The 22,686-nt window shown below is 45.6% G+C and overlaps 1 protein-coding gene and 1 non-coding gene across 5 annotated transcripts in view; one reads left to right on the plus strand and one right to left on the minus strand.

Moving 5' to 3' along the window:
- Window positions 1-3,345: 3,345 nt before the first annotated feature.
- The window catches only part of PAFAH2 (platelet activating factor acetylhydrolase 2), a 36,338-nt gene continuing 16,997 nt past the window's right edge, over window positions 3,346-22,686 (minus strand). Inside the window, exons 8-12 of one of the 4 annotated variants that reach the window (XR_009214987.1) lie at window positions 19,567-19,658; window positions 17,354-17,524; window positions 15,227-15,381; window positions 5,440-5,682; window positions 3,351-4,109 (exon numbers count right to left, since the gene is read on the minus strand). Coding sequence is in view for 3 of the 4 variants with exons in the window: in XM_032759385.2 (XP_032615276.1) it covers window positions 5,588-5,682; window positions 15,227-15,381; window positions 17,354-17,524; window positions 19,567-19,658 (513 nt within the window). In the remaining variant the exon portion in view is untranslated. Of the gene's footprint in view, window positions 5,683-15,226; window positions 15,382-17,353; window positions 17,525-19,566; window positions 19,659-22,686 lie in introns of all 4 variants that reach the window. The other 3 variants (XM_032759385.2, XM_058444523.1, XM_032759386.2) reach the window with 3 other exon arrangements.
- Window positions 7,782-7,885, plus strand: LOC116813935 (U6 spliceosomal RNA). The gene has a single exon (XR_004371062.1). It is a non-coding gene; the product is annotated as a U6 spliceosomal RNA (small nuclear RNA).

Genomic DNA, 22,686 nt, shown 5'->3' on the forward strand with positions numbered 1-22,686 from the left:
AAAAACAAACAACCCCCCACCCCCTACCCATCAACCAAATACCTGACCCAGTTTCCGGTGAAGCCGTTTTTCTCCCCCAACCCATTTCTCAGTAACGCTGAGGATATCACTGAAACTCAACACAGGTCATGTAGAAGTTGCTGAAGATTTTGATATTTTTTAGCTAATTGATCATGAGATTAATACATTCCCTACATCCTGAGAGTTTGAAGAAATGGGAGAAACTACAAAGCCAAGTATGTATATTAGGGTTGATAGCACAGTAATTAAGAGCTCAGATTTTATTAGCCGGGCATGGTGGTGTGCGCTTGCGGTCCCAGCTACTCAGGAGGCTGAGGCAGGCAGATGGATTAAGGCTGGGAGGTCGAGGCTGCAGTGAGCTGTGATCGCACCACTGCACTCCAGCCTGGGTGACAGGAGACCATCTCAAGAAAACAAAACAAAACAAAAACCCTTGGCTGGGCAAGGTGGCTCGTGCCTGTAATCCCAGCACTTTGGGAGGCTGAGGCGGGTGGATCCCCTGAGGTCAGGAGTTCGAGACCAGCCTAACCAACATGGTGAAACCCCGTCTCTACTAAAAATACAAAAATTAGCTGGGCGTGTGGCACATGCCTATAATCCCAGCAACTCTGGGAGGCTGAGGCAGGAGAATTGCTTGAACCCGGAAGGCAGAGGTTGCAGTGAGCCAAGATCATGTCATTGCACTCCAGCCTGGGCAACAAGAGCAAAACTCCGTCTCAAAAAAACAAAAAAACAAAAAAAACCCCTCAAACTTTGATGCCTACATCCCAGCTTTGCCAAATTCTTGCTGAGAGCCTGATGAAATCACTTCCTAAAGCCTCTGTTTCCTCCTACATAAAATGAAGCCAATGCCACCTGAGCCGGTGGGGTTACCGTGAGAAGTAAGTGAAATGATGCATGTCAGCCCAGAGCACGGTCCTGACACAAAGTGACAATCATCCTCAGCACCCTCATTGTCACTGTGCCCTGCAGCTATGGCCAGGGACAGCTGCCCTCTGCACCTGGCTATGATGGGATAGAAAGTGAGCTTCCTAATGAGGATGAGTCCCAAACATACAGTATGGCCTCTCCTGTTGCTCTGTCACTTTGTGAGCCTAGGGATAAGTGGTGCTCCAGAAAAAAGGGGGGTAGATGAAGGTCCCCACAAGGTCAAGACGGAGTTGGAATCCATCATTTGACATTTCAAGAGCCCAATAGAATTTCTAAGGAAGGACAAGAGGGGGAGCTGTGTCAGAATGCACAGTGGAAAGGGGCTCAGGGATTGCATTAGGGACACAGCAAGAATCCAACCAGCCTTAGTCTGACAAGTTCAGGAAGTGCAAGGGATATTTACTTACCTTCCTTCCTAACTGGCTTACCATCCTATGCACAGAAACGTCACATTATAGCACTAGGAGGCCTCCATAGGCACAGAGTCCTGCAGTGGGATGGGGAACGAGAAGATGCCAAAGAAATCCAAGACAGGCCGGGCGCAGTGGCTCATGCCTGTAATCCCAGCACTTTGGGAGGCCGAGGCGGGTGGATCACGAGGTCAGGAGATCGAGACCATCCTGGCTAACATGGTGAAACCCCGTCTCTACTAAAAAATACAAAAAAAAAAAAAAAAAAAGAAACCCAAGACATCCTCTTTCTGGAAAAGATTCACTAGGATGCGATTTATCAGCACATGTCAGTTACCATCAGGATTTCCTTGCTTATCTAAAGGCCATTTATGAAGTGTCCTTCAGTCCCCTGGAAGCTAACCAAAAACCAGAACGAGGGACCAAAGGCCTTGTGATACCCCTTCTGGAGCAGTCAGAGGATTACAAAGCCCATGCACTAAAGGTGACATACTTTAGCTGCAAGAGAGTCCCTAAAACCCTTGCTCACTGACTGCCTTGTTTTCCCTTAGACAGAGTTTTAAATAATGTGGCTGATTTATCAGTCCACTGCACATCGAAAATCATAAACTTGAAGTGGCCAGGGAGGGCTGCTAGGGGCTGGTGCATTGAAGAGTGATGATTGCAGCCTGACCACAAATGAGACAACACCAACTCTGAACAGCAATGCAGCACAGGGGGCAATCCCATGCAAGTCAAACAGCTTTCTGCACCTTCCTAGATCAGAGGGCACCACTTCTCTGACATGAGACTTGGTCACAAATATTTTGGCTCTCTTGGGATGGCATGGGATGTTAGGAATGGCCACAGGATGTGCTTTGGCTTATGACACATGAACAGAAATAACGAGAGTCACTCCCAGGCAGAAGCTCTCAGAGCTAGCAGGTGATTCATCAGGCTTTCTTCCTGCTCCACCATGTTGAACAGTAACACTTCCTGATAATGGCAGCTCTACCAGCCTGGATCCTAGAGTGAGGATAAAAATGATGCAGAGCGGAGCCTGCAGCTGATCAAAGAGCACAAGTGGCATGGGCAAGAAATAAACTTTTGTTGCTTTTGGGGTTGCCTGTTACCACCATACAACCTGGTCTATCCTGACTGGAACATCCTAAAAGGTTGAATGAGGTCAGCTCACTTTGATTAAAAAGTGCGTGTGTTATCTTTTTGGTAGATTACCATTCAAAATAATCAATATTATATTTTGCTGCCTCTAGGATAATTTTCAATTATATGGAAAATTCACCTACTCCAGTGTTTGCTGGATAAATGAGTGATTACCAGAACATGAATTGAATGAAGGAAAGGGATCTAGTTTCTGAAACACTCCCTTCACTAGGGAGGCTCCAGGTCTCTTGTTCATGGTTTTGTAAAATTTACCTGCGTTATTTATGGAGCTAAGGTAGAAGCTGGGTGTCACGTGCTACTACTGCCAGAACCGGCCTCTCAGCATTTGTGGAACCAGCACAAGGGTGGCGTATGCTCAGGATTGACCTACGGCTGGTTCTGCAAGTGCTGAGGGGCTCTGGTGCCCATGTGGTCGTTGGAAAGCCCCATTATATATCTGTCTGTGCTCTCATAGAAGGAAATCTATGGGCTCAGCACGGTGGCTCATGCCTGTAATCCCAGCCCTTTGGGAGGCCGAGGCAGGTGGGTCATCTGAGGTCAGGAGTTTGCGACCAGCCTGACCAATATGGTGAAACCCCATCTCTACTAAAAAAAAAACAAAAATTAGCTGGGCGTGGTGGCATGCACTTGTAGTCCCAGCTTCTCAGAAGGCTGAGAGAGAAGAATTGCTTGAACCCAGGAGGCGAAGGTTGCAGTAAGCCGAGATCATGCTACTGCACTCCAGCCTGGGTGACAGAGTGAGACTGCATCTCAAAAAAAAAAAAAAAAAAGACAGAAATCTATGATGTGTTCTTGAGTAAAAGAGCAAGCCAACAACTTCTTCGGAATATATAGTCTTTTTTTAAGCATACATGGCACATTACAACATTGATCTCACGCTAGGCCAACAACCAAGTTTCCACAAATTTTGAAGGATGGAAACCATATGGGTCATTTTCTCTGACCACAAAGCAATCAAGCTAGAAAAGAAAAACTATAACTAGAAAAATCTCATGTTTGGAAGGTAGGAAATATACTTTTAAGTAACCCATAGTTTATACATCCTCTCACTTAATCCTCCTAACTATTCATAATGCAGACCCTCATTTTAGAAACGCAGAAGCTGAGATAAGAAAGAGAATGCCATTTGCTCAAATTTACCCAGTTGGCAGTGGTGGAGCCAGGACTCAAAACCAGGCTCTGTAACTCTAGAGCCCAGGGCTTTAATGATACCCTTCTCAAGCTATGTCTCATGGGAATTCACAGATCCTCCTCCACAACCTCAAAGATCTGCTGTTTCACCTCTTAGAATGGCCAGCCGTTGACAGGTAGAGACCTAGGCCCAGCTTGCTCTGGTGGCCCTGACCATGGGCCATTGTGTAGAGATCCATTTCCCTTTTGCTCTTACCTACTTGGACTGAGGCATGAAGTCTTGAGTAGTGGAGAGGAGAGTTTCAGTTTGATGCCCCCAAATAGCTTTGAACTGGATCCCTAAGAAGACTTCCTTCCTTTTAAAGTTTTTTTCCCACATGGGCCCAAGTAGTAAGCGAACACAGAAGAAAGACAGAAGGAAGTCAATTCCAGATGGCTCTCCATCTTGCTCTACTGCAGATTAAACAGAAAATTCCAACATAACATTAAGCAAACAAGAGTATTAATATCATTCACATTATAAATGGAACAGAATGGAAATTCAGTCTGTATCTGACTTAAATTTGGGGCGAGGGCCTCAGAGCCAGAAAACAGACAATAAAAGCACCCTGATTCTGAGCAAGTTGGAGGTTTATAATATTTGGGGCAAGAAAAGTGACCAAGGTACTCCTAGGCCTCTCTGGGAGTGGCCTTCTGGGTTTTTAGATTTTATTTATTTTAAATTTTTCTTTTTCTTTCTTTCTTTTTTTTTTTTTTTTTTTGTGTGACAGAGTCTTGCTCTGTCATCCAGGCTGGAGTGCAGTGGCACAATCTTGACTCACTGCAACTTCCGCCTCCTGGGTTCAAGTGATTCTTCTGCTTCAGCCTCACGAGTAGCTGGGATTACAGGCGCCTGCCATCACGCCAGGCTAATTTTTTGTATTTTTAGTAGAGACGGGGTTTCACCATATTGGCCAGGTGGTCTCGAACTCCTGGCCTTAAGTGATCTGCCTGCCTTGGCCTCCCAAAGTGCTGGGATTATAGGCATAAGCCACCACGCCCAGCCTTCTTTATTTTTAAGATGGGGTCTCGCTCTACTGTCCAGGCTGCAGCTGAGTTTTAACTGACCAAACTACTTCTCTGTTGTGGCAAAGGCCTGTGCAAATGGCCATTTAACACTGTTGTTCTGTCATCTTTCCCATCTCAACCTGCTTGTGTTGTTTCCTATCAAGATACACTTAGCAGAACCCCCAAAGACAACCAGAGCTTCTGAGGTACCTCTTTGTACCTCAGTTTTTCTCCCTGTGCTGTGAGAGCCATGCTGTCTGCCACTCTGTGGGCTCACAAGTATAACTTACTACTGTAAGTATAAGTAGTACTATGTTCCATACAATGAGGAGACTTGGAAATAAATAGAAAATGTGATCATGGCTCATACCTAGAAATTTACATAAAGTGCTCAGACTTCAACAAGTGGCCCTGGGGAGGGAGAAGGCTGAGAAGTAGGAAGAGATGGTGTTGGGCTGGGCTAGAGTCTCTGAAGGTAGGGATTTTCACTCTATCCTTTGGCTTCATCTCTTCCACTGAAGCAGCAGCACTGGCCGGGGGTGAGGGAATGAGCTCGCTGGGCTGAGTCTTCACATCCAGGCCTCACAGTGCTCAGCCCGGGGCCTGGGTCTCCCCCAGTCCCACTCTACTGCTTGTTCCCCACTCCATGAAGGCCCCAGAAAGTCTGTTTGTCAATCAGCAAGGGATCCCAGTCCCAAAGTGATTTTAAGACCAAATCTAAGATAGATCAAAGTACCCAGTTATCCAAGCAGCAGTGTGATTACACCTTTCAATCTGTGACAAGGAGTCACGTTGATCACTTCCTGATAGGAACTCATGGGTGCCCTTGGGTAGCTCCCAAATGAAAACTTGGCTGAAGTGACTTTACAAATGGCCAGTTGTGCCTACAGGCTGGACAGATGGTGGGGGGCCCCTGGGGTGAGCGACGGTCCAATGCCTTCAATAAGGTTGTTCCATTGATTATAGTCTTCTTTCAGGTCTGAAAAGGAAAAAAAACAGGAGCGTTAGGCAAATCATTGTGAGGTTTGGTCAAAGAGTAGCTGACATGCATTGAGGGGGTCATCCTAGAGAGAGGAGCGCCTGGGATACCAAAAGGACTGGTTTTGGTGGGGTTGTGTGGTGGTGGCAGTAATGATAACTATGATTTATTCAGTGCCTTTATAAATGACTTACATAATCCATAACAATTCAATAACAATAATAATAACAGAGGGTAACATTTATTGATGGAGAATTCATTCTAAGGATTGTACTAAATGCTTTACATTCATGGTTTCATTTAATTTTCACCATATCCCTATGAACTAAGTATTACTACTAGTCTTATTATGTAATTCAGGAAACTGAGGATCAGGGAAGCTACCTGAGTTGCCCAAGGTCATTAGAGCTGTTAAGTGGTAGAGACAGAATTCAAACCCAGGTCAGAAAGGCAGAGACTGCTGGGCATGGTGGCTCATGCCTGTAACCCTAGTGCTTTGGGAGGCTGAGGCAGGAGGATCACTTGAGGCTAGGAGTTCCTAGACCAGCCTGGGCAACGTAGCAAGACCTCAACTCTACAAAAAAATAAAGAAATTAGCTAGGTGTGGTGGTGTGTGCCTGAAGTCCTACCTACTCAGGAGGCCAAGACTGGAGCATTGCTTGAGGCAAGGAGTTGGAGGCGGCAGTGACTCCAACCTGTGCAACAGCAAGACCATGTCTCAGAAAAAAAAAAAAAAAAGGCTGAGAAAACGAAAAGTCTAGTTCCAGGCTCAAGGAGGTTACTAGGTAAAAAGCAGTGTCTGACAGCTCAGCCTGTGGGTGCAAATCCAGGACCGCTTCAGTGAAGGGCAGGAGCAAGAGGACAGCAACCTCATGGAGCAGTGTAACTCCAGGAATGACTCAAGAGGGGGCCCTGAGCTCACAGCCAGGAGGGGTAACTACACGGCAAGAACAGGCACAAAGGGTCTAAGCCCTAAGGCTGAGGGAGCAGGGCAAGCTGAGCAGGTGAATGGTGTCCTTCCTCAAAACAAACAGACTCTGGGACAGAAGGCAGGGACCACTCCTATGCATTTCTGGATTCCCAGTGTCCTGCCAGGAACCTGGCATGGAATAGGTCCTCAATGTATAAGCACTACATAGTCATTAATTCAAAAAACAATAAGCACATCCACTATGTGCCACACTGTGTTCTTTGAGCTAAAAATATATCCACAAACAAAACAGATGGAAACTGCTGTCCTCACAGAGCTCATCAACTAGTGGGCAGAGATAAACAATAAACATAATAATTATATACGATGTGAAAAGGCGAGAGGTGCCATGGAAAAAAATAGAACCCGTTAAGGGAAGCGCTGGTGGTGGCCAGGGGTTGGGGTGAAGGCAGGAAGGAAAGGCCCAATGTTTTTTGTTTGTTTGTTTTTCTTTGAGATGGAGTCTTGCTCTGTCACCAGGCTGGAGTGCAGTGGCTCAATCTCGGCTCACCACAACCTCTGCCTCCCAGGTTCAAGTGATTCTCCTGCCTCAGCCTCCTGAGTAGCTGGGATTACAGGCACGTGCCACCACACCCAGCTAATTTTGTATTTTTAGTAGAGATGAGGTTTCACCATGTTGGCCAGGATGGTCTCGATCTCTTTGACCTTGTGATCCGCCCACCTCAGCCTCCCAAAGTGTTGGGATTACAGGCGTGAGCCACAGTGCCTGGCCAGCCCGATGTTTTAAAAAGAGTGGTCAGGGTGGGCCTCACTGAGGTGGTGAGATTTGAGGCAAGGCTTGAAGGAAGTGGGAGTGTGCCACGAGATTATCTGAGAGGAATGTTCTAGACAGAGTGAGCAGCAGTGCAAAGGCCCTGAGGCAGCAGGGTGCCTGGCATGTTCGAGGCTCATGTGGTGAGAGTGAAGTGAGCCAAGGGAAGAGCAGCAGGGGAGGAGGCCAGGAGGAAATGATGGGCCACATGACATATACCCGGCAGGATAATCAAGTCTGGCTTTGGCTCTTAGGGAGACTGGGAGCCACTGGAGAATTCGGAGCAGAAGAGTGAGAAGATCTCACTAAATTCCTAAAAGGATCACTCTGGCTGCTCTATGAAGAAAAGACTCTTCAGTGCTCGCTTTGGCAGCACATATACTAAAACTGGAACAATACAGAGATGAGCACGGCCCTTGCACAAGGATGACATGCAAATTCGTTAAGCATTCCATATTTATAAATAAATAATAATACCACGATTGAGGAAGCCAAAATAATAAATAAATAAATAAGATGACTCTTCAGTAAAGTTTCAGGACACAAAGTTGGTGTACGAAAATCAGTGGTGGTGATTTTTTCTGGGTGCACTGGCTCATGCCTATAATACCAGTACTTTGGGAGGTTGAGGCAGGAGGATCGCCTGAGCCCAGGAGTTTGAGACCAGCCCAGTCAATAAAGTGAGACACTGTCTCTATAAAAAACAAATGAAGAAACAAACAAAAATATTAGTAGCATTTCTATACACCAATAACAATCAAGCTGAGAACCCAATCATAAACTCAATCCCATTTGTAATGGCCACCAAAAAGAAAAAAAAAAAAAAACAAAACCTAGGAATACATTTAACCAAGGAGGTGAAAGATCTCTACAAAGAGAGCTACAAAATACTGATGAAAGAAATTGTAGATGACAAAAACAAATGGAAAAAACATCCCACACTCATGGAATGGAAGAATCAATGTTGTTAAAAATGACCATAATGCTCAAAGCAATTTACAGATTCAATGCAATTACTATTAAACTACCAACGTCATTTTTTACAGAATTAGAAAAAAAGTCCTCAAATTCATATGGAACCAAAAAAGAGCCTGTCAAAGCAATCCTAAGCAAAAAGAAGAAAACTGGAGGCATCACATGACCCAACTTCAAATTATACTACAAGGTTATAGTAACCAAAACAGCATGGTACTTGTATAAACACAGAAAAATAGATAAATGAAACAGAATAGAGAACCCAGAAATAAAGCCCCCATACCTACAACCAACTGATCTTTGTCAAAGTCAACAAAAATATATACATGGGGAAAAGACACCCTATTCAACAAATGGTGCTGGAAAAATTGGATAGCCATATGAAGAAGAATGAAACAGGACCCATATCTCCCAGCATATATAAAAATTAACTCAAGATGGATTAAAGACTTAAACATAAGACTTGAAACTATAAAAATCCTACAAGAAAAACTCTTCTGGACATTAGCTCAGGCAAATATTTTGTCCTTAAAAGCAAATGCAACAAAACCAAAAAGAGACAAATGAGACTTAATTAAACTAAAAAGCTTCTGTACCACGAAAGAAACAATCAACAGAGTAAACAGACAACCTACAGAGTGGAAGAAAATATTTGCGAACTATATATCCAACAAAGGGCTAATATCCAGAATCTGTAAGGAAAGGCTGGGCACGGTGGCTCACGCCTGTTAACCCCAGCACTTTGGGAGGCCAAGGCTGGTAGATCACTTGAGGTCAGGAGTTTGAGACCAGTCTGGCTAACATTGTGAAACCCTGTCTCTATTAAAAATACAAAAAAATCAGCCAGGAATGGTGGCGGGCACCTGTAATCCCAGCTACTCAGGAGGCTGAGGTAGGAGAATCACTTGAATCTGGGGGGCGGAGGTCACAGTAAGCCGAGATCACACCACTGCTCCAGCCTAGGTGACAGAGCAAGACTTTGTCTCAAAAAAAAAAAAAGACTGTGAGGGGGAGGGACTGGCAAGGGTGGTAGTGAGGAGACCATTTAGGAAACCACTGCATAATTTGGATGAGAGATGATTTGGACAGGATGGTAGCTGTGGGGTGGTGACAAGTGATTCGATTCCATGTGTATTATGAAGGTAGAGGCAATAGGATTGTTTGAGGGACTGGGTAGGAGGCATGAGAGAGGACATAAGGATGAAGACTTTGACCTGAGTAACTGGAAGGATGGAGCTACGATTAACAAAGAAGGGAAAGAGTGCAGTTGAAATTGGTTTTGTTTGTTACTTCTATGAGATGACTAAGTAGAGGTGGGGAGCAGTGGCAGAGGGAGTCCCCAGCATGGAGGTGGCACGGAAAGCCATGAGAAGAGGTCCAGGCACTGGGCCCTGCAAGCAGCACAGCAGATGGAAGAGGCCCAAACATGGAGATAGGGGGAAGTCCACAGTGTGGATCTCCAAAGTGAAGGTGGGGGTTTCCCAGAGGAGGGGGCCATCAACTTCATCAGAAGCTGCAGAGAGTTCCAGAAGATGGGGAATAAGAACTATTAGAGCTAGCATTGTGAAGGTCATTGGGGACCCTGACAATGGCGGTTTTGATGGAGTACTGTAATGCAAAAGCCTGGAGTGGGTTAAGAGGGAATGGGAAGAGAGGAGTTAGAAAAAGCGAAGGGAGACATTCTTTTGAGTTTTGCTGTGATGGGGAACAGGGAGATGGGTGGCAACTGCAGGGGATATTGAGGTCAAGAGAAAATTATTTTTTTCTATGAGAAACTTCAGCATGAAATGAACCAGTAGAGAGGGAAAAATTGATGATCTAAAGTAAAGAGGGGCTGGGCATGGTGGCTCACGCCTGTAATCCCAGCACTTTGGGTGGCCAAGGTGGGCGGATGACTTGAGGTCAGGAGTTTAAGTCCAGCCTGGCCAACATGGCAAAATTCCATCTCCACTAAAAATGCAAAAATTAGCTGGGCGTGGTGGCGGGTGCCTGTAATCCCAGCTACTCGGGAGGCTAAGGCAGGAAAATCGCTTGAACCTGGGAGCAGAGGTTGCGGTGAGGTGAAATGGTGACTACTGCCTTCCAGCCTGGGCGACAGAGTGAGACTCTGTCCTAAATAAATAAATAAATAAATAAAATAAAGCGGGAAAAATCACTGGCGCAATCATGTTGAGCAGACAGAAGAGGATGGAATCTCGTGTTGGGGGTTGGCCTTAATTAGGCGACTGAGGCAGGACTCTAGTAACCAAAAGGAAAGCTGATTATACACAGGAAGGTAGGGAGAGGTGGTGTTGGGAGTCTGAGGAAGTGCTGGTTGCTTCCATTTTCTTTGTGAAGTGGGAGGCAAAGTTAACTGAGAGACAGGATAAGGGAAGAGGTGTGAGAGGTTTGAGGAGAAAGAAGGTGTGAAATAGTCTTCCAGGAGAGTGGGAGAGGAGAGTAGGTGGAGACAGGAGCTGCATGGAGTTAGTATGAAGGAAGCACCAGTCTTCATAGAAGATCATATCCCCAGAGCAGCCAAACAAGTGCTCTCAGAAGGATTGTTTTTCAGAGTGAGAGGTTCAGCTGAGCCACTTACAGCCTATTTTAGTTTCCCATGTGACAACCTACTGTGTGCCTACTAAAAGCTTTTCTCTCTTTGTAAAGCTAATTAGCCCAAGCCAAGACCCTTGACCTTTTTTCTTTTCTTTTGAGACAGGGTCTCACTGTGTTACCCAGGGTGGAGTGCAGTGGCACAATCACAGCTCACTGCAACTTCAACCTTCTAGGCTCAAGCAATCCTCCTGCCTCAGCCTCCTAAAATGCTGGGATTATAGACGTGAGCCACTGTGCCCGACTTTTTCAGACTGTCTTATCTCTTACCACCCGGATTGCTGCAAGAGCCTCCTACCTAAGAGCTCCCTGCCTCTCACCTTGCTCCATCCTCCACAATGCACCAGACTGTCAGCACAAGTCTAATCACAACATTCACCTGCATAGAACCCACCAGGGGCTCCTGACAGCCTGTGAAATAACATTCAAACTCACTTCAGCAAATCCACAGGCTTCTTCGTCAGGCTTCTGCCCACTTCTATATCTTCGTCTTTCAACGATTCACTCTCCTGAGCTCCAGATACACTAAACACAGTTTCCCAATCCTGACCAGGCCCACTCAAGCATTTATGCCTTCTGTCCAGAAGACCCTTGCCCTTTCCTGCCTGTGAACCCTCCACTAAGATTAAAAGCAAGCATTGGGTTGTCAAGGAAGCCTCCTTTCCTAGCTGTTCTTCCTCTCCTGTCAAAGGTAGGAGACTGTCCTCTGTGTGGACAGTCTAAAGACTGAGTGCCTATTGTGGCCATGGAACTTATCACTCTGAATTGTCACCAGAGTCACCGCCAGCATAGTGAAGTGACTAAGGGCATGGGCCTTAGAACTGGCCAGTCTAGGTTACATATTGGCTTTGCCACTTGATAACCAGATAACCTTAAAGAAATTACTTAAATTTCCTATGCTTCGGTATCCTCCCCTGTAAAATGCAGTTAATAATAAAGGTATCTACTGGAAAGGGCTGTCTCTAGAATTACACACGACAAAGCAGGAGCAGAAGGCCTGGCATAAAGTAAGCCCTCAAAAATCTTCCTTCAGTCTAAGTGCCCCCTACCTCCCATTTCCATGTCTGCTGGTTTCCAACAGTGAGTATCTTAGCTCAATGGGTATTGCTTTTAAAGGGAGCCCAATCGTGCCATGGTGGGCTTCCTATCATCTTTCATCTTAAGCTTTTATAATGACATGGTGCCTATGAGGAGACAGGGAAAGGGGGCTGAGGACCAGGCAGTCAGGTGCCATTAAAGTCTTGAGACATGGGTCCATTCCCTGCTTGCCAGGTGATAAGAATGATGCCCTAAAATCTCTTATTGACCCTAAGGTCTCCAAACACAGGCTGGAATCAAGGCTCATGATGTGCAAGATGAAACGAACAGGCAGAAATAGAAAAATGAAAATTTACTTCCAAAAAGTCAATAAATGAGTAAGACAGATGTGTTTTTGTTTGTTTGTTTGTTTGTTTGTTTGTTTGTTTGTTTTGAGACAGAATCTCACTCTTTTGCCCAGGCTGGAGTGCAGTGGCGCTATCTTGGCTCACTGCAAGCTCCGCCTCCCGGGTTCACGCCATTTTCCTGCCTCAGCCTCCCGAGTAGCTGGGACTACAGGCGCCCGCCACCACGCCCGGCTAATTTTTTGTATTTTTTTAGTAGAGATGGGGTTTCACCGTGTTAGCCAGGATGGTCTCGATCTCCTGACCTCGTGATCCGCCTGCCTCGGCCTCCCAAAGTGCTGGGATTACAGGCGTGAGCCACCGCGCCCGGCCGACAGATGTGTTTTAAATGCAAACTTAATGCAGGCTGTTTGTTGTGCACTTGTGAGGAATGTGAATGCACTCAGGTCATCCAACTAAAAGACTAGTGTCCAGAGCACAGAGACAGCCAGGTGTGATGGCTCACACCTATAATCCCAGCACTTTGGGAGGCCAAGGCAGGTGGATCACTGGAGGTCAGGAGTTCAAGACCAGCCTGGCCAACATGGCGAAACCCTGTCTCTACTAAAAATACAAAAAGTAGCTGGGCGTGGTGGCACATGCCTGTAGCCCCAGCTACTTGGGAGGCTGTGGCAGGAGAACTCCTGGAGAATCGCTTGAACCCAGGAGGTTGAGGTTGCAGTGAGCTGAGATCACACCACTGCACTGCAGCCTGAGCAACAGACTGAGACTCCGTCTCAAACAAAACAAAAACACAGCACAGAAGTGACTGTCCAGGACGGCACCGGTCAGACCACATCTAACACATTATAGTCAAGTCAGGGCACCACAGTTTATCTATTTATTTTATTTTTTGGAGATGGTATCACTCTGTTGCCCAGGCTGGAGTGCAATGGCACGATCTTGGCTCACTGCAGTCTTGACCTCCCAGGCTCAAGTGATCTTTCCACCCCAGCCTCCCGAGTAGCTGGGACTATAGGCATATGCCACTATACCTGGCTAATTTTATTTATTTTTTTGTTGAGATGGGGTCTCACTATGTTGCACAGGCTGGTCTCAAACCCATGGCCTCAAGCTATCCTCCCATCTCAGCCTCCCAAAGTAGCTGGGATTACAGATATGAACTACCACGCCTGGCCAGGGCACCACACTTTAGAAGGGGCACCAAAAAACAGTGACTCCAAAGGAAGGGGATAACAAATAGCAACATGGGAAATTGAACAGGGACAGGTGGAGGTACCATGAACATTTAGCTTAATAAACAGAACACTCAGAGAAGACCAGCATAGGTGACTTCAAATATCTAAGGAACTGCCAGGTGCCGTCTGAGGCTTCTCTGGGTAGCTCTTGAGGGGTTAACCTGGGCAAGTAGAGGAGGGCTACAAAGTAGATCTTGCTCTTAGGTTAGAGTTAAGTCAAATCTTCGAAATTCAGGCAAGCCTGGCTCCTTTCTCACGGAAACTGCCCTGCACACAGCACCTGCTGAGGGATCAGAAAGGGACCTCTGATGCAGAGAGCTCGGAGCCTAGCTGGGACAGGGCTACAGTGTGTTCTGGCGGGCAAAGAGGAGCTGATACAATCAAATTGCCTCTCTTGGGAATCTGTTCAAAGAAATCCAAAAAAATACGGCAGTGAGCAGTGGGAGCTGAAGATGAAAGGATGCCACAAGCTAGAGGGAACACACTCTGAGTGGTTCAAGCCGAGCGAAGTTATGAGGAAGCAGAAACGGAATAAACAGCTGCTATCAGTGAGAGAAAAACCACAGAGCAGAAAAAAAAATGCATAATGGAACAAAGAAAAAGAGATGTCGTGGGAGGAAGACACAGAGAGACTGAACCCATGAGACAGACGGAAAGAAAAGTCAGTCCTGCCAGCCGCCCTGATTTCTATAACTGCACTCGCACCCAGTCCAGGTGCACTCTCATAAACAAACTCCCCTTTTTTTTCTCAAGCTAAGTTTGTGAACCTCTAGTCTTTGTAACCAATAAAGCTTAATAAGAGGATGCCTCCTCTGGGTGGAAGCTGGACCATGGACCTCTGCAGGCCTCGCCCTTTAGCTGCTCTGTGACTGATGACATTATTCATAGTCCTTCCATGCTTTGTTTCTTTAAAACACTTCCATAAGTTTAGCCTGTTATCGTCATAAGCTCCCCTACAATGCAGATAAGGTGGGCAATAATGAGTCTGGGTAAGGAGAGAGGTGGTGCAGTACAGAGAGGTGAATACTCCATTTACAGGGAGGAAACCAAGGTTCAGAGAGGTTAAATGCCTAGGCCAAGGTCATTCTGCAAGTAAGATAGTCAGGATCTCCAAACTGACAGTTAAGCGTTTTTTCTTATTTATTTGTTTAATTAATTATTTATTTAGAGACAGGGTCTTGCTCTGTTGCTCAGACTGGAGTTCAGTGGTGCGATCACGGCTCACTGCAGCCTAGACCTCCTAGGCTTAACTGATCCTCCCACCGTAGCCTCTCGGGTAGCTGGGACTATAGGTGTGTGCCACTACACCCAGCTATTTTTTTTTTTTTTTTTTTTGGTAAAGATAGAGTCTCACTATGTTGCTCAGACTGGTCTTGAACTCGTGGCCCCAGGTCATCCTCCGACCTCAACCCCCCAAAGTGCTAGGATTACAGGCATGAGCCACTGCACCTGGCCTTGTTTTTTCTGTAATTCTAAGTAAGTCTCTCCTTCACTCAGGTTTTCCATTTGCCATTAATCTCCTTCCCAGATCCCAGACATGTCAGAGATTTCACTCTGCTGCAAGGACATCTAAGGGACCCCACAGCTGCCTCAAGAGCCCCAGTTTTCTCCTTACCGAGGTGCTTCTGCAGGAAGGCCAACATGGCCCGTACCATGACCTCCTGCCCTTCATAGGGGTCCAGGCTCCCACGGGTTTCAGTGGAGAAGAATTTACCAATCAAGTTGCCAGTCACAAAAGCAAAGTCAGTTTGACTCCGATGAACAGAACCACTAGGGGAAAAGAGAAACAACTGGCAGGGGTCTGGCGGCTAGGGCATACAGGTGTGTGTTAGGTACCTACTATGTGCAAGGTGCTTTTCATGCATTATCACACTTTATTTTCACAGCAACCTTGTAAGGGAAGTATTTTCCCCCTTGACAGAATCCAAGGAGAGAAATGATCTGCTTAGGGTCAGGTCATACAAGTAGTTGGGGATGGAGTTAGGATTTGAAGCCAGATGTGCTTGGCTTCAAAGGTAGCTTGACCCCTAGACTACAATGCCTGGCAGTGCAGGGAAAAGGTTGAGTTAGCGGGAGCGGAGACAGGAGCAAGGAGGTGGGATCTGTGGCACATGGTATTTCTATGTTACTACAATCTATTAGCTGTGGCTTTTGCCTGGTGAATTTCAAACATTCACAAAACAAATTAAGTTATTCTTTTTTTTTTTTTTTTTTTTGAGACGGGCTGGAGCATTGGCAATCTCGGTCATGTCCGCCTCCGGTTCAGCCATTTTCTGCCGCCTCTCCGGTAGGGGACTACAGACCTGACCTCGTGATCTGCCCGTCTCGGCCTCCCAAAGTGCTGGGATTACAGGCGTGAGCCACAGCACCCGGCCAAGTTATTCTTCAGAACTGTACCACAGAGTGAAGAGGGAAAGGGAATTACTTGCCTTTATTTAAACAATCAGAAAAGTAAGAGTGAGTGCTTTGTAAAAGGGGGTTTCTGAGTTGGAACTTAAGTCCTTTGGCACGAAATATATTTAATTTGCAGGTGAAATCCTCACTAGGTTAATTTTGGGCTAAATTATTCATAACTGAATTTACTAGTCAATTCAGTGAGAGAAAGAGAATCTAAATGCTAAAGTATTTGTCTGATATCACAGAAAAACTGACTTTAAAAAATGCATTAGGTAAGGCACACAAAAAGGTGTATAGAATAATATATGGGATACTTGAGTATCCAGCACTCAGTTGAATAAATGATACATTGCCAGGCGTTAAGTCCCCTGAGTGTACCCCTTCCCAACTGGCCTCACCTCCTTTCCCTCCTGGTTACAATTATCTTGCATCTGACCTGGGGAAGCATTCAGGCAGTGTCTACTGCCATGAAACCTAACTGAAGGAGGAGGGGTGGCCCTAGGAAAGAAGGCCAGGACCAAGATGAGCTAGGGAAGAAGCCACTGGCCAGGCTGCCGGCCCCAGTGCTCAAGGGCTCTGGATTTGGCATTTCGACTACCCAGTGACTCCAAAGGTCCACGGTATGCAGTCACTTGTCATTCTGCTGAAAATAGGAACCAGATGGATCCTTGAATCCTGTGCGCCACTGGGCTCGACTGCAGGGCAGGAGCAGTCCATGAGATCTCAGCCCGACATCTGTGGCTCAATATCACCTCCCACATGTGGAACATTTCTTAAAGTCACTAAAAATGTTTTTTTCCCTGTGAAAAATGGCTCCCAAAAGAAAACCAACTGATAGTGCTGATGATGGAAGTGAAGAAAATGTGGCTTCTCTTGACCAGAAAATAGATGGTTTATGGAAGACAACATATGTTAACAGTGATCTGTGATTCTGGTATTCATGAAGGTCTCTAGAAATGTGTCTGGTGAATATCAAAGGTCTACCATATTCACACTCTTCCAAAGACCCAATAAAATTCCCAAATGAGGCTAGCAATCTCTGAAACTCACCCAAACCCACACCACTTCCTTTCCAACACACAATCCCATAATGCCCTTTTTCAGAAAGCACTAGGTAAATCCTGTCATAAAGTCAGATAAACTATGGAATAAATCACTGTAGATGGAGCTCAGTGGAGAAGAAGGACAGATAGAAAATTCTAAAAGAATTTAGACTTTGCAATTCAGGGAGTATTCAGGTATCCTACTAATGGGTAGAAAGTTCTGGGTAATCCAGAAGTTGAGGGCGCCACAGCAAGTGGCAAATGGAGAGGGCACTGGGATCACGACCTTGTGGTTTACTCACAGAACGGTTATGATCCTAGACTGTTCATGCTGGGCACATATCTTCTTCATCAAATTGACACTCTCCATTGTCTGGAATTTCTCAGTATTGATAAAGAACACAGGTCCTCGGGCCTTGGGGTAAAAGTCACGTTCCAGAGGAAACATCCAAGCATCCAGAGCCACCGCACACCTGGAATAGGACCAGACATTTGGAATTGCCATGCAGAATCCCAGGCAAGAATAGTTAGAGTGGTGGAGGGAAGGGCAGAGTTCCTCCCTCTGGTGGGGTAAAGGCTCAGAAAGCCAGGAAGGGGGTACCAGGGCCCACGGCCTTCAGTCAGGATCTTAGATAGGGATCACTTTTACTTTACACCAAAGATCCTTCTAGATATCAAACTCCCCGAGAACAAGGATCAGATCTCCCTCTTCTCCTGGATCTACTCTCTCAGGTGACTGACCTGAGTTCCACAGAATGGCGCTTCATTCATTTAATTATTCATTCATTCAGCATTCATTGAGTGTCTACTATGTGCTTCGGATATAGACATAAATGAGTGTTCTTGCTCTCAAGGAGCTCCTAGTCTAGCAGGGAAGACAGAACAGACAAGGTGGCAAAACAATATAACTTAGTGCCCCGATTGCACAAGGTTCTATGTGAGGTCAGGAAAAGCCTCCTTGGTGCCAACAGCAAAACTGTGTCACCAAGGGCAATATTACGGCCTTAAGATTTAGCCATTTCCCTCCTCAGACCCCTGAAATGCTCCTCTATTCTTCTCCATCTCAATAAAGGACAATCATCTTCCACTCAAATAATAGATACACAAATGAAAAACCTTGGGCTGGGCATGGTGGCTCATCCCTGTAATCCCGGCACTTTGGGAGGCTGAGGCAGGAGGATCACTTGAGCCCAGGAGTTCAAGACCAGCCTGGGCAACATAGCAAGACATCATCTCTTAAAAAGATATTAAAAAATTAGCAGGGCATGGCAGCATGTACCTGTAGTCCCAGCTATTTGAGAGGCTGAGGCAGGAGAATCACTTGAGCCCAGGAGGTTAAGGCTGCAGTGAGCTGATTGCACCACTGCACTCCAGCATAGGGCAACAGAGCAAGACCCTGTCTCAAAAGGAAAAAAATAAAAAGAAAAACCTGGATTTCCTCTCTTTACTTCACCTCCCACATGACCGAATCCTGAAAACTCTAAAACATATCCTGACTCCAATCACTTCTCTCCATCCCACTATCTCAATCCTGATGTAAATTTATCATCTCTCACATTGACTCTGAAACAGCATCTCTCTAATGAGCCTCTAGGCTTTCAGTCTTGTCCTGCTACAATCATTCTTCACATAGTAGCCAGAAGGATCTTTTAAAATGTAAGACCGGTATTTCTCTGTTGAAAATCTTCAACAGTTTCCCATCATACTTAGAATAAAGTCTACACCTCCTTACCCTGGCCAAATGACCCTGTGATCTGGCCCCTGCTTCTCTCTCTGATCACAGCTTAAATTGCCTCCCCTTCACTCGCTACGCTCCTCCCACCCTAACACAGCAAGCTTCTTTCCACTGCAGGGCCTTTGCATTAGCTATTCCTGCTGGCTGGAAAGATCTTCCTCTAGATCTTCACACAGCTGGCTTCTTTGCCTTTCCAGTCTTGGTTTCACTTTCTCAGAGACATATCAGCCTGTTTTCTTTTTTCTGTTTTTTTGAGACAGGGTCTTGCTCTATTGCCCAGGCTGAAGTGGTGCAGTCAGAGCTCACTGTAACCTCGAACTCCTGGGCTCAAGTGATCCTCCTGCCTCAGCCTTCAAAGTAGCTGGGACTACAGGCATGCACTATCACACGTGGCTAAGTTTTGTTTTTTTTTTTCAATTTTTTTGTAGAGATGGGGTCTTGTGATGTTTCCTAGGCTGTTCTCAAACTCCTGGCTTCAAGCAATCCTCCTGCCTCAGCCTCCCAAAGAGCTGGGGTTACAGGAGTAAGCCAACATGCTCAGCCTTATTTTTCTTCATTGCACTTGGTCATGGGGATTTAATTATCTGTTGGCTTTTTCACTAGTCTGTCTCCTCCCACAATAATATAATCCCATGAAATCAGAGATCTTGTTTTCTTGTTTAACCACTGAATCCTCAGTACCTAAACAGTGCCAAGAATATAGTACTTGTGTAACAAATACTTGCTAAATGAATAAATGGTGTATGGAGCTAAGCACAGCAACACTACTAGGAAACTCACCGAAATTGGGTCTCCTTGGCCAAAGCCAGAATAGCTGTGGCCCCTCCAAATGAATGTCCCATCACAGCCACACGGCTCATGTCAATGTTGCCCTGAGGAAAGTGGAGAACTTAGCCAAGTCAGAAACTCAGGACTGCTTCTTTAGGAATTCATCAGGAGCAAGAGGAAGAAATAGTGAGGCAATGAGGCCAAAGGCACAATACAGCAAGTGAGTCCACCAACACCACACTGTCAAGAATCTCTTGCCTATGGAAGGGGCAACAGTCAAACAATCCTTAGACTGAATAGCCTTGTGTAGGCAGGAATTGTGAGAATCACACTTTTCATGTTTACTTTTGTAATCTCACCACCTAACAATAGTGGACCAGGGTAGACATTCAAATATCTATGAATAGGCCAGGTGTGGTGGCTCACGCCTATAATCCCAACACTCTGGGAGGCCAAGGTGGGTGGACTGCTTGAGCTTAGGAGTTTGAGACCAGCCAGGGCTCAAACATGGCAAAACCTCGTCTTTACAAAAAAGTACAAAACTTAGCTGGGCTTGGTGGTATGCATGCATGGTCCCAGCTACTCAGGAGGCTGAGGTGGGAGGATCGCTTGAGCTCAGGAGGTTGAGGCTGCAGTGAGCCATGATTGCACCACTGCATTCCAGCCTGGGTGACAGAGTGAGACCCTGTCTCAAAAAAATTAAAAATCTATGAAGAAATGAATGGCTCGAAATGGTCAGATTCCACACTGACCCATCGGTTTATGAGCATGTTAAGAATAAGAGCCACCTCCATCTTCTAGAATCTCTGCCTTATAAACTGGTCCAAGGGTCCATGAGACATGGACTGAGCTGAGGGTGAAACGGGGATGCTCCTGCTGCCCATCCATTGTACTCTGGAGCAAAGACTGCCAGTGCAGGTTCTACTTCCTCTTTGGATATATGTCGTGATTTTTATCCAAAGCCAAGGGGAAGAGAGAGTCTGTGCACTCTAACACGCTCCACATGTATCTATTTCTAGTCGTCCCCAGAAGCCTTCAGGGTATGGTTATATAAAAAGCCACTGCAGCTGCTTGCTAAGGGGCTCTAGAGGCCTCTCCAGGCTCTACGGCCCAGCCTCTGCTCTGAACTTTTGCTCTGCTCTCCCCAGTGTCTATTCCAAGGTTTTGTACCTACATCCTCCCCCTTCACTCAGTACCCTCAGATCAGCATCTTGCTTGGATGGCCTCTTCAGCATTTAAAAAAAACCAGGTTAATATATTCATATACCTCTAAAATCAGAGGTATACAAAGAAGTCTCCTACCTACCCCGTCTTTTTCTACATGGTTGCCTGCCACCTACCTCCAAACAGGTAACAGTTTCTTATGTGTCCCTGAGGAGATTGCTTATATTCATAAGTCAACGTGAATATATACACTTTCCCTCTTTTCATGCAGCTAGGGCTGTATCTTTTTGTACATAACAACATTAGTACATAAAGTGTTTCCACATCCTTTTTCACAGCGACTTGGCCATGGTACGGACAGCCAGCCGATCACCAAATCTTTTCCTCTTCTTCCTGGTCTCACAGCTAAACTATTTCCCAGCAGTTAGATAAGGACTTGTGATTGTTCTAGCCAACAGAATGTGAGCAAAAGTGATATCTCTACTTCCAGACCTGGTCCATAAATTGTCTCATACAAACCTCTATGCCCTTTCCCATTCTGTTGGCTTAATACAAACAACAAATTTGGGATTCACAAATTTTGTGAGAGGGTAGAGCCATAAGAGATTATAAAAGGAGCAGGGATCCCTGAGTTGCCTCTTACACAGGAGCACCCATATTGAACTTTATGTAGGAGAAAAATATATTTCTACTGTGTTAAGCCACTAAAATGTGGGGTTTACACACTCTAGCAATAAGCATTAACCAAGCAAATACATCCATTGTCCTATAATTAAACCAGTTCCCTCACTGGTGAATGTTTAGGTTACTATCAAACTTTTGCCATAACAAACAACACTGGAATGAATAACATTGTCCATCTATCATGCTGCATGTGTGCGGGTATTTATTTGTAGGATAAATTCCCCAAACTGGAAATTACTGGGTCAAAGAAACATATGCATTTGTACTGTTGATGATATCAATTGCCAAATGCCCTCCATGGGACGAATTGTATTCTCACCAGCAATGTAGGAGAATATCTGCTTCCCCACAACTTTGTTAACAGAGTGAGTAATCAATTTCTGGATCTTACTCAATTTGATAGACGAAAATGTACTTAGCTTTTTTTATATGCTGTATTTCCCCTAAAAGGCTGCCTCTTAACTAATCTAACTGGACTGTAGCCTGCCATTTCCCAATGCCTTTTTTTTTTTTTTTTGAGATGGTCTTGCTTTGTCACCGAGGCTGGAGTGCAGTGGCACAATCATGGCTCACTGCAACCTCCACCTCCTAGGATCAGGGTCAAGCGATTCTCATGCTTTAGCTTCCCGAGTACCTGGAACTATAGGCACACGTCACCACGCCCAGCTAAATTTTGCATTTTTAGTAGAGATGGGGTTTTGCCATGTTGGCCAGGATGGTCTCAATCTCTTGACCTTGTGATCCGCCCACCTCAGCCTCCCAAAATGCTGGAGTTACAGGCGTGAGCCACCACGCTGGGCTGTATTTATATATATTTATATATACATACACATACGCACATACACACACCATTCTTATTCATACAATACAATATGATATGGCTATTAAAAATCATGCAGTTGGGTGCAGTGGCTCACATCTGTAATCCCAACACTTTGTGAGGCCAAGGCAGGTGGATTGCCTGGGCCCAGGAGTTTGAGATCAGCCTGGGAAACATGGTGAAACCCCATGTCTACAAAATACAAAAAATTAGCTGGGCATGGTGGCGCACATCTGGAGTCCCAGCTACTTGGGAGGCTGAGGTAGCTACAGTGAGTGGTGATCACACCACTGTACCTCAGCCTGGGTGACAGAGTGAGGCCCTGTCTCAAAAAAAATGAATAAATAAAAATAAATAATAAAAGTCAAGCTATACAGGAGGATTGCTTAAGCCTAAGAGTTTGAGTGCAGCCTGGGCAGATAGCAAGACCCTGTCTCTAAAAAAGTTTTTTTTAAATCATGCCA

The sequence above is a fragment of the Hylobates moloch genome, unplaced genomic scaffold, assembly GCF_009828535.3.
Source record: "Hylobates moloch isolate HMO894 unplaced genomic scaffold, HMol_V3 SCAFFOLD_9, whole genome shotgun sequence".
NCBI lineage: Eukaryota > Metazoa > Chordata > Mammalia > Primates > Hylobatidae > Hylobates > Hylobates moloch.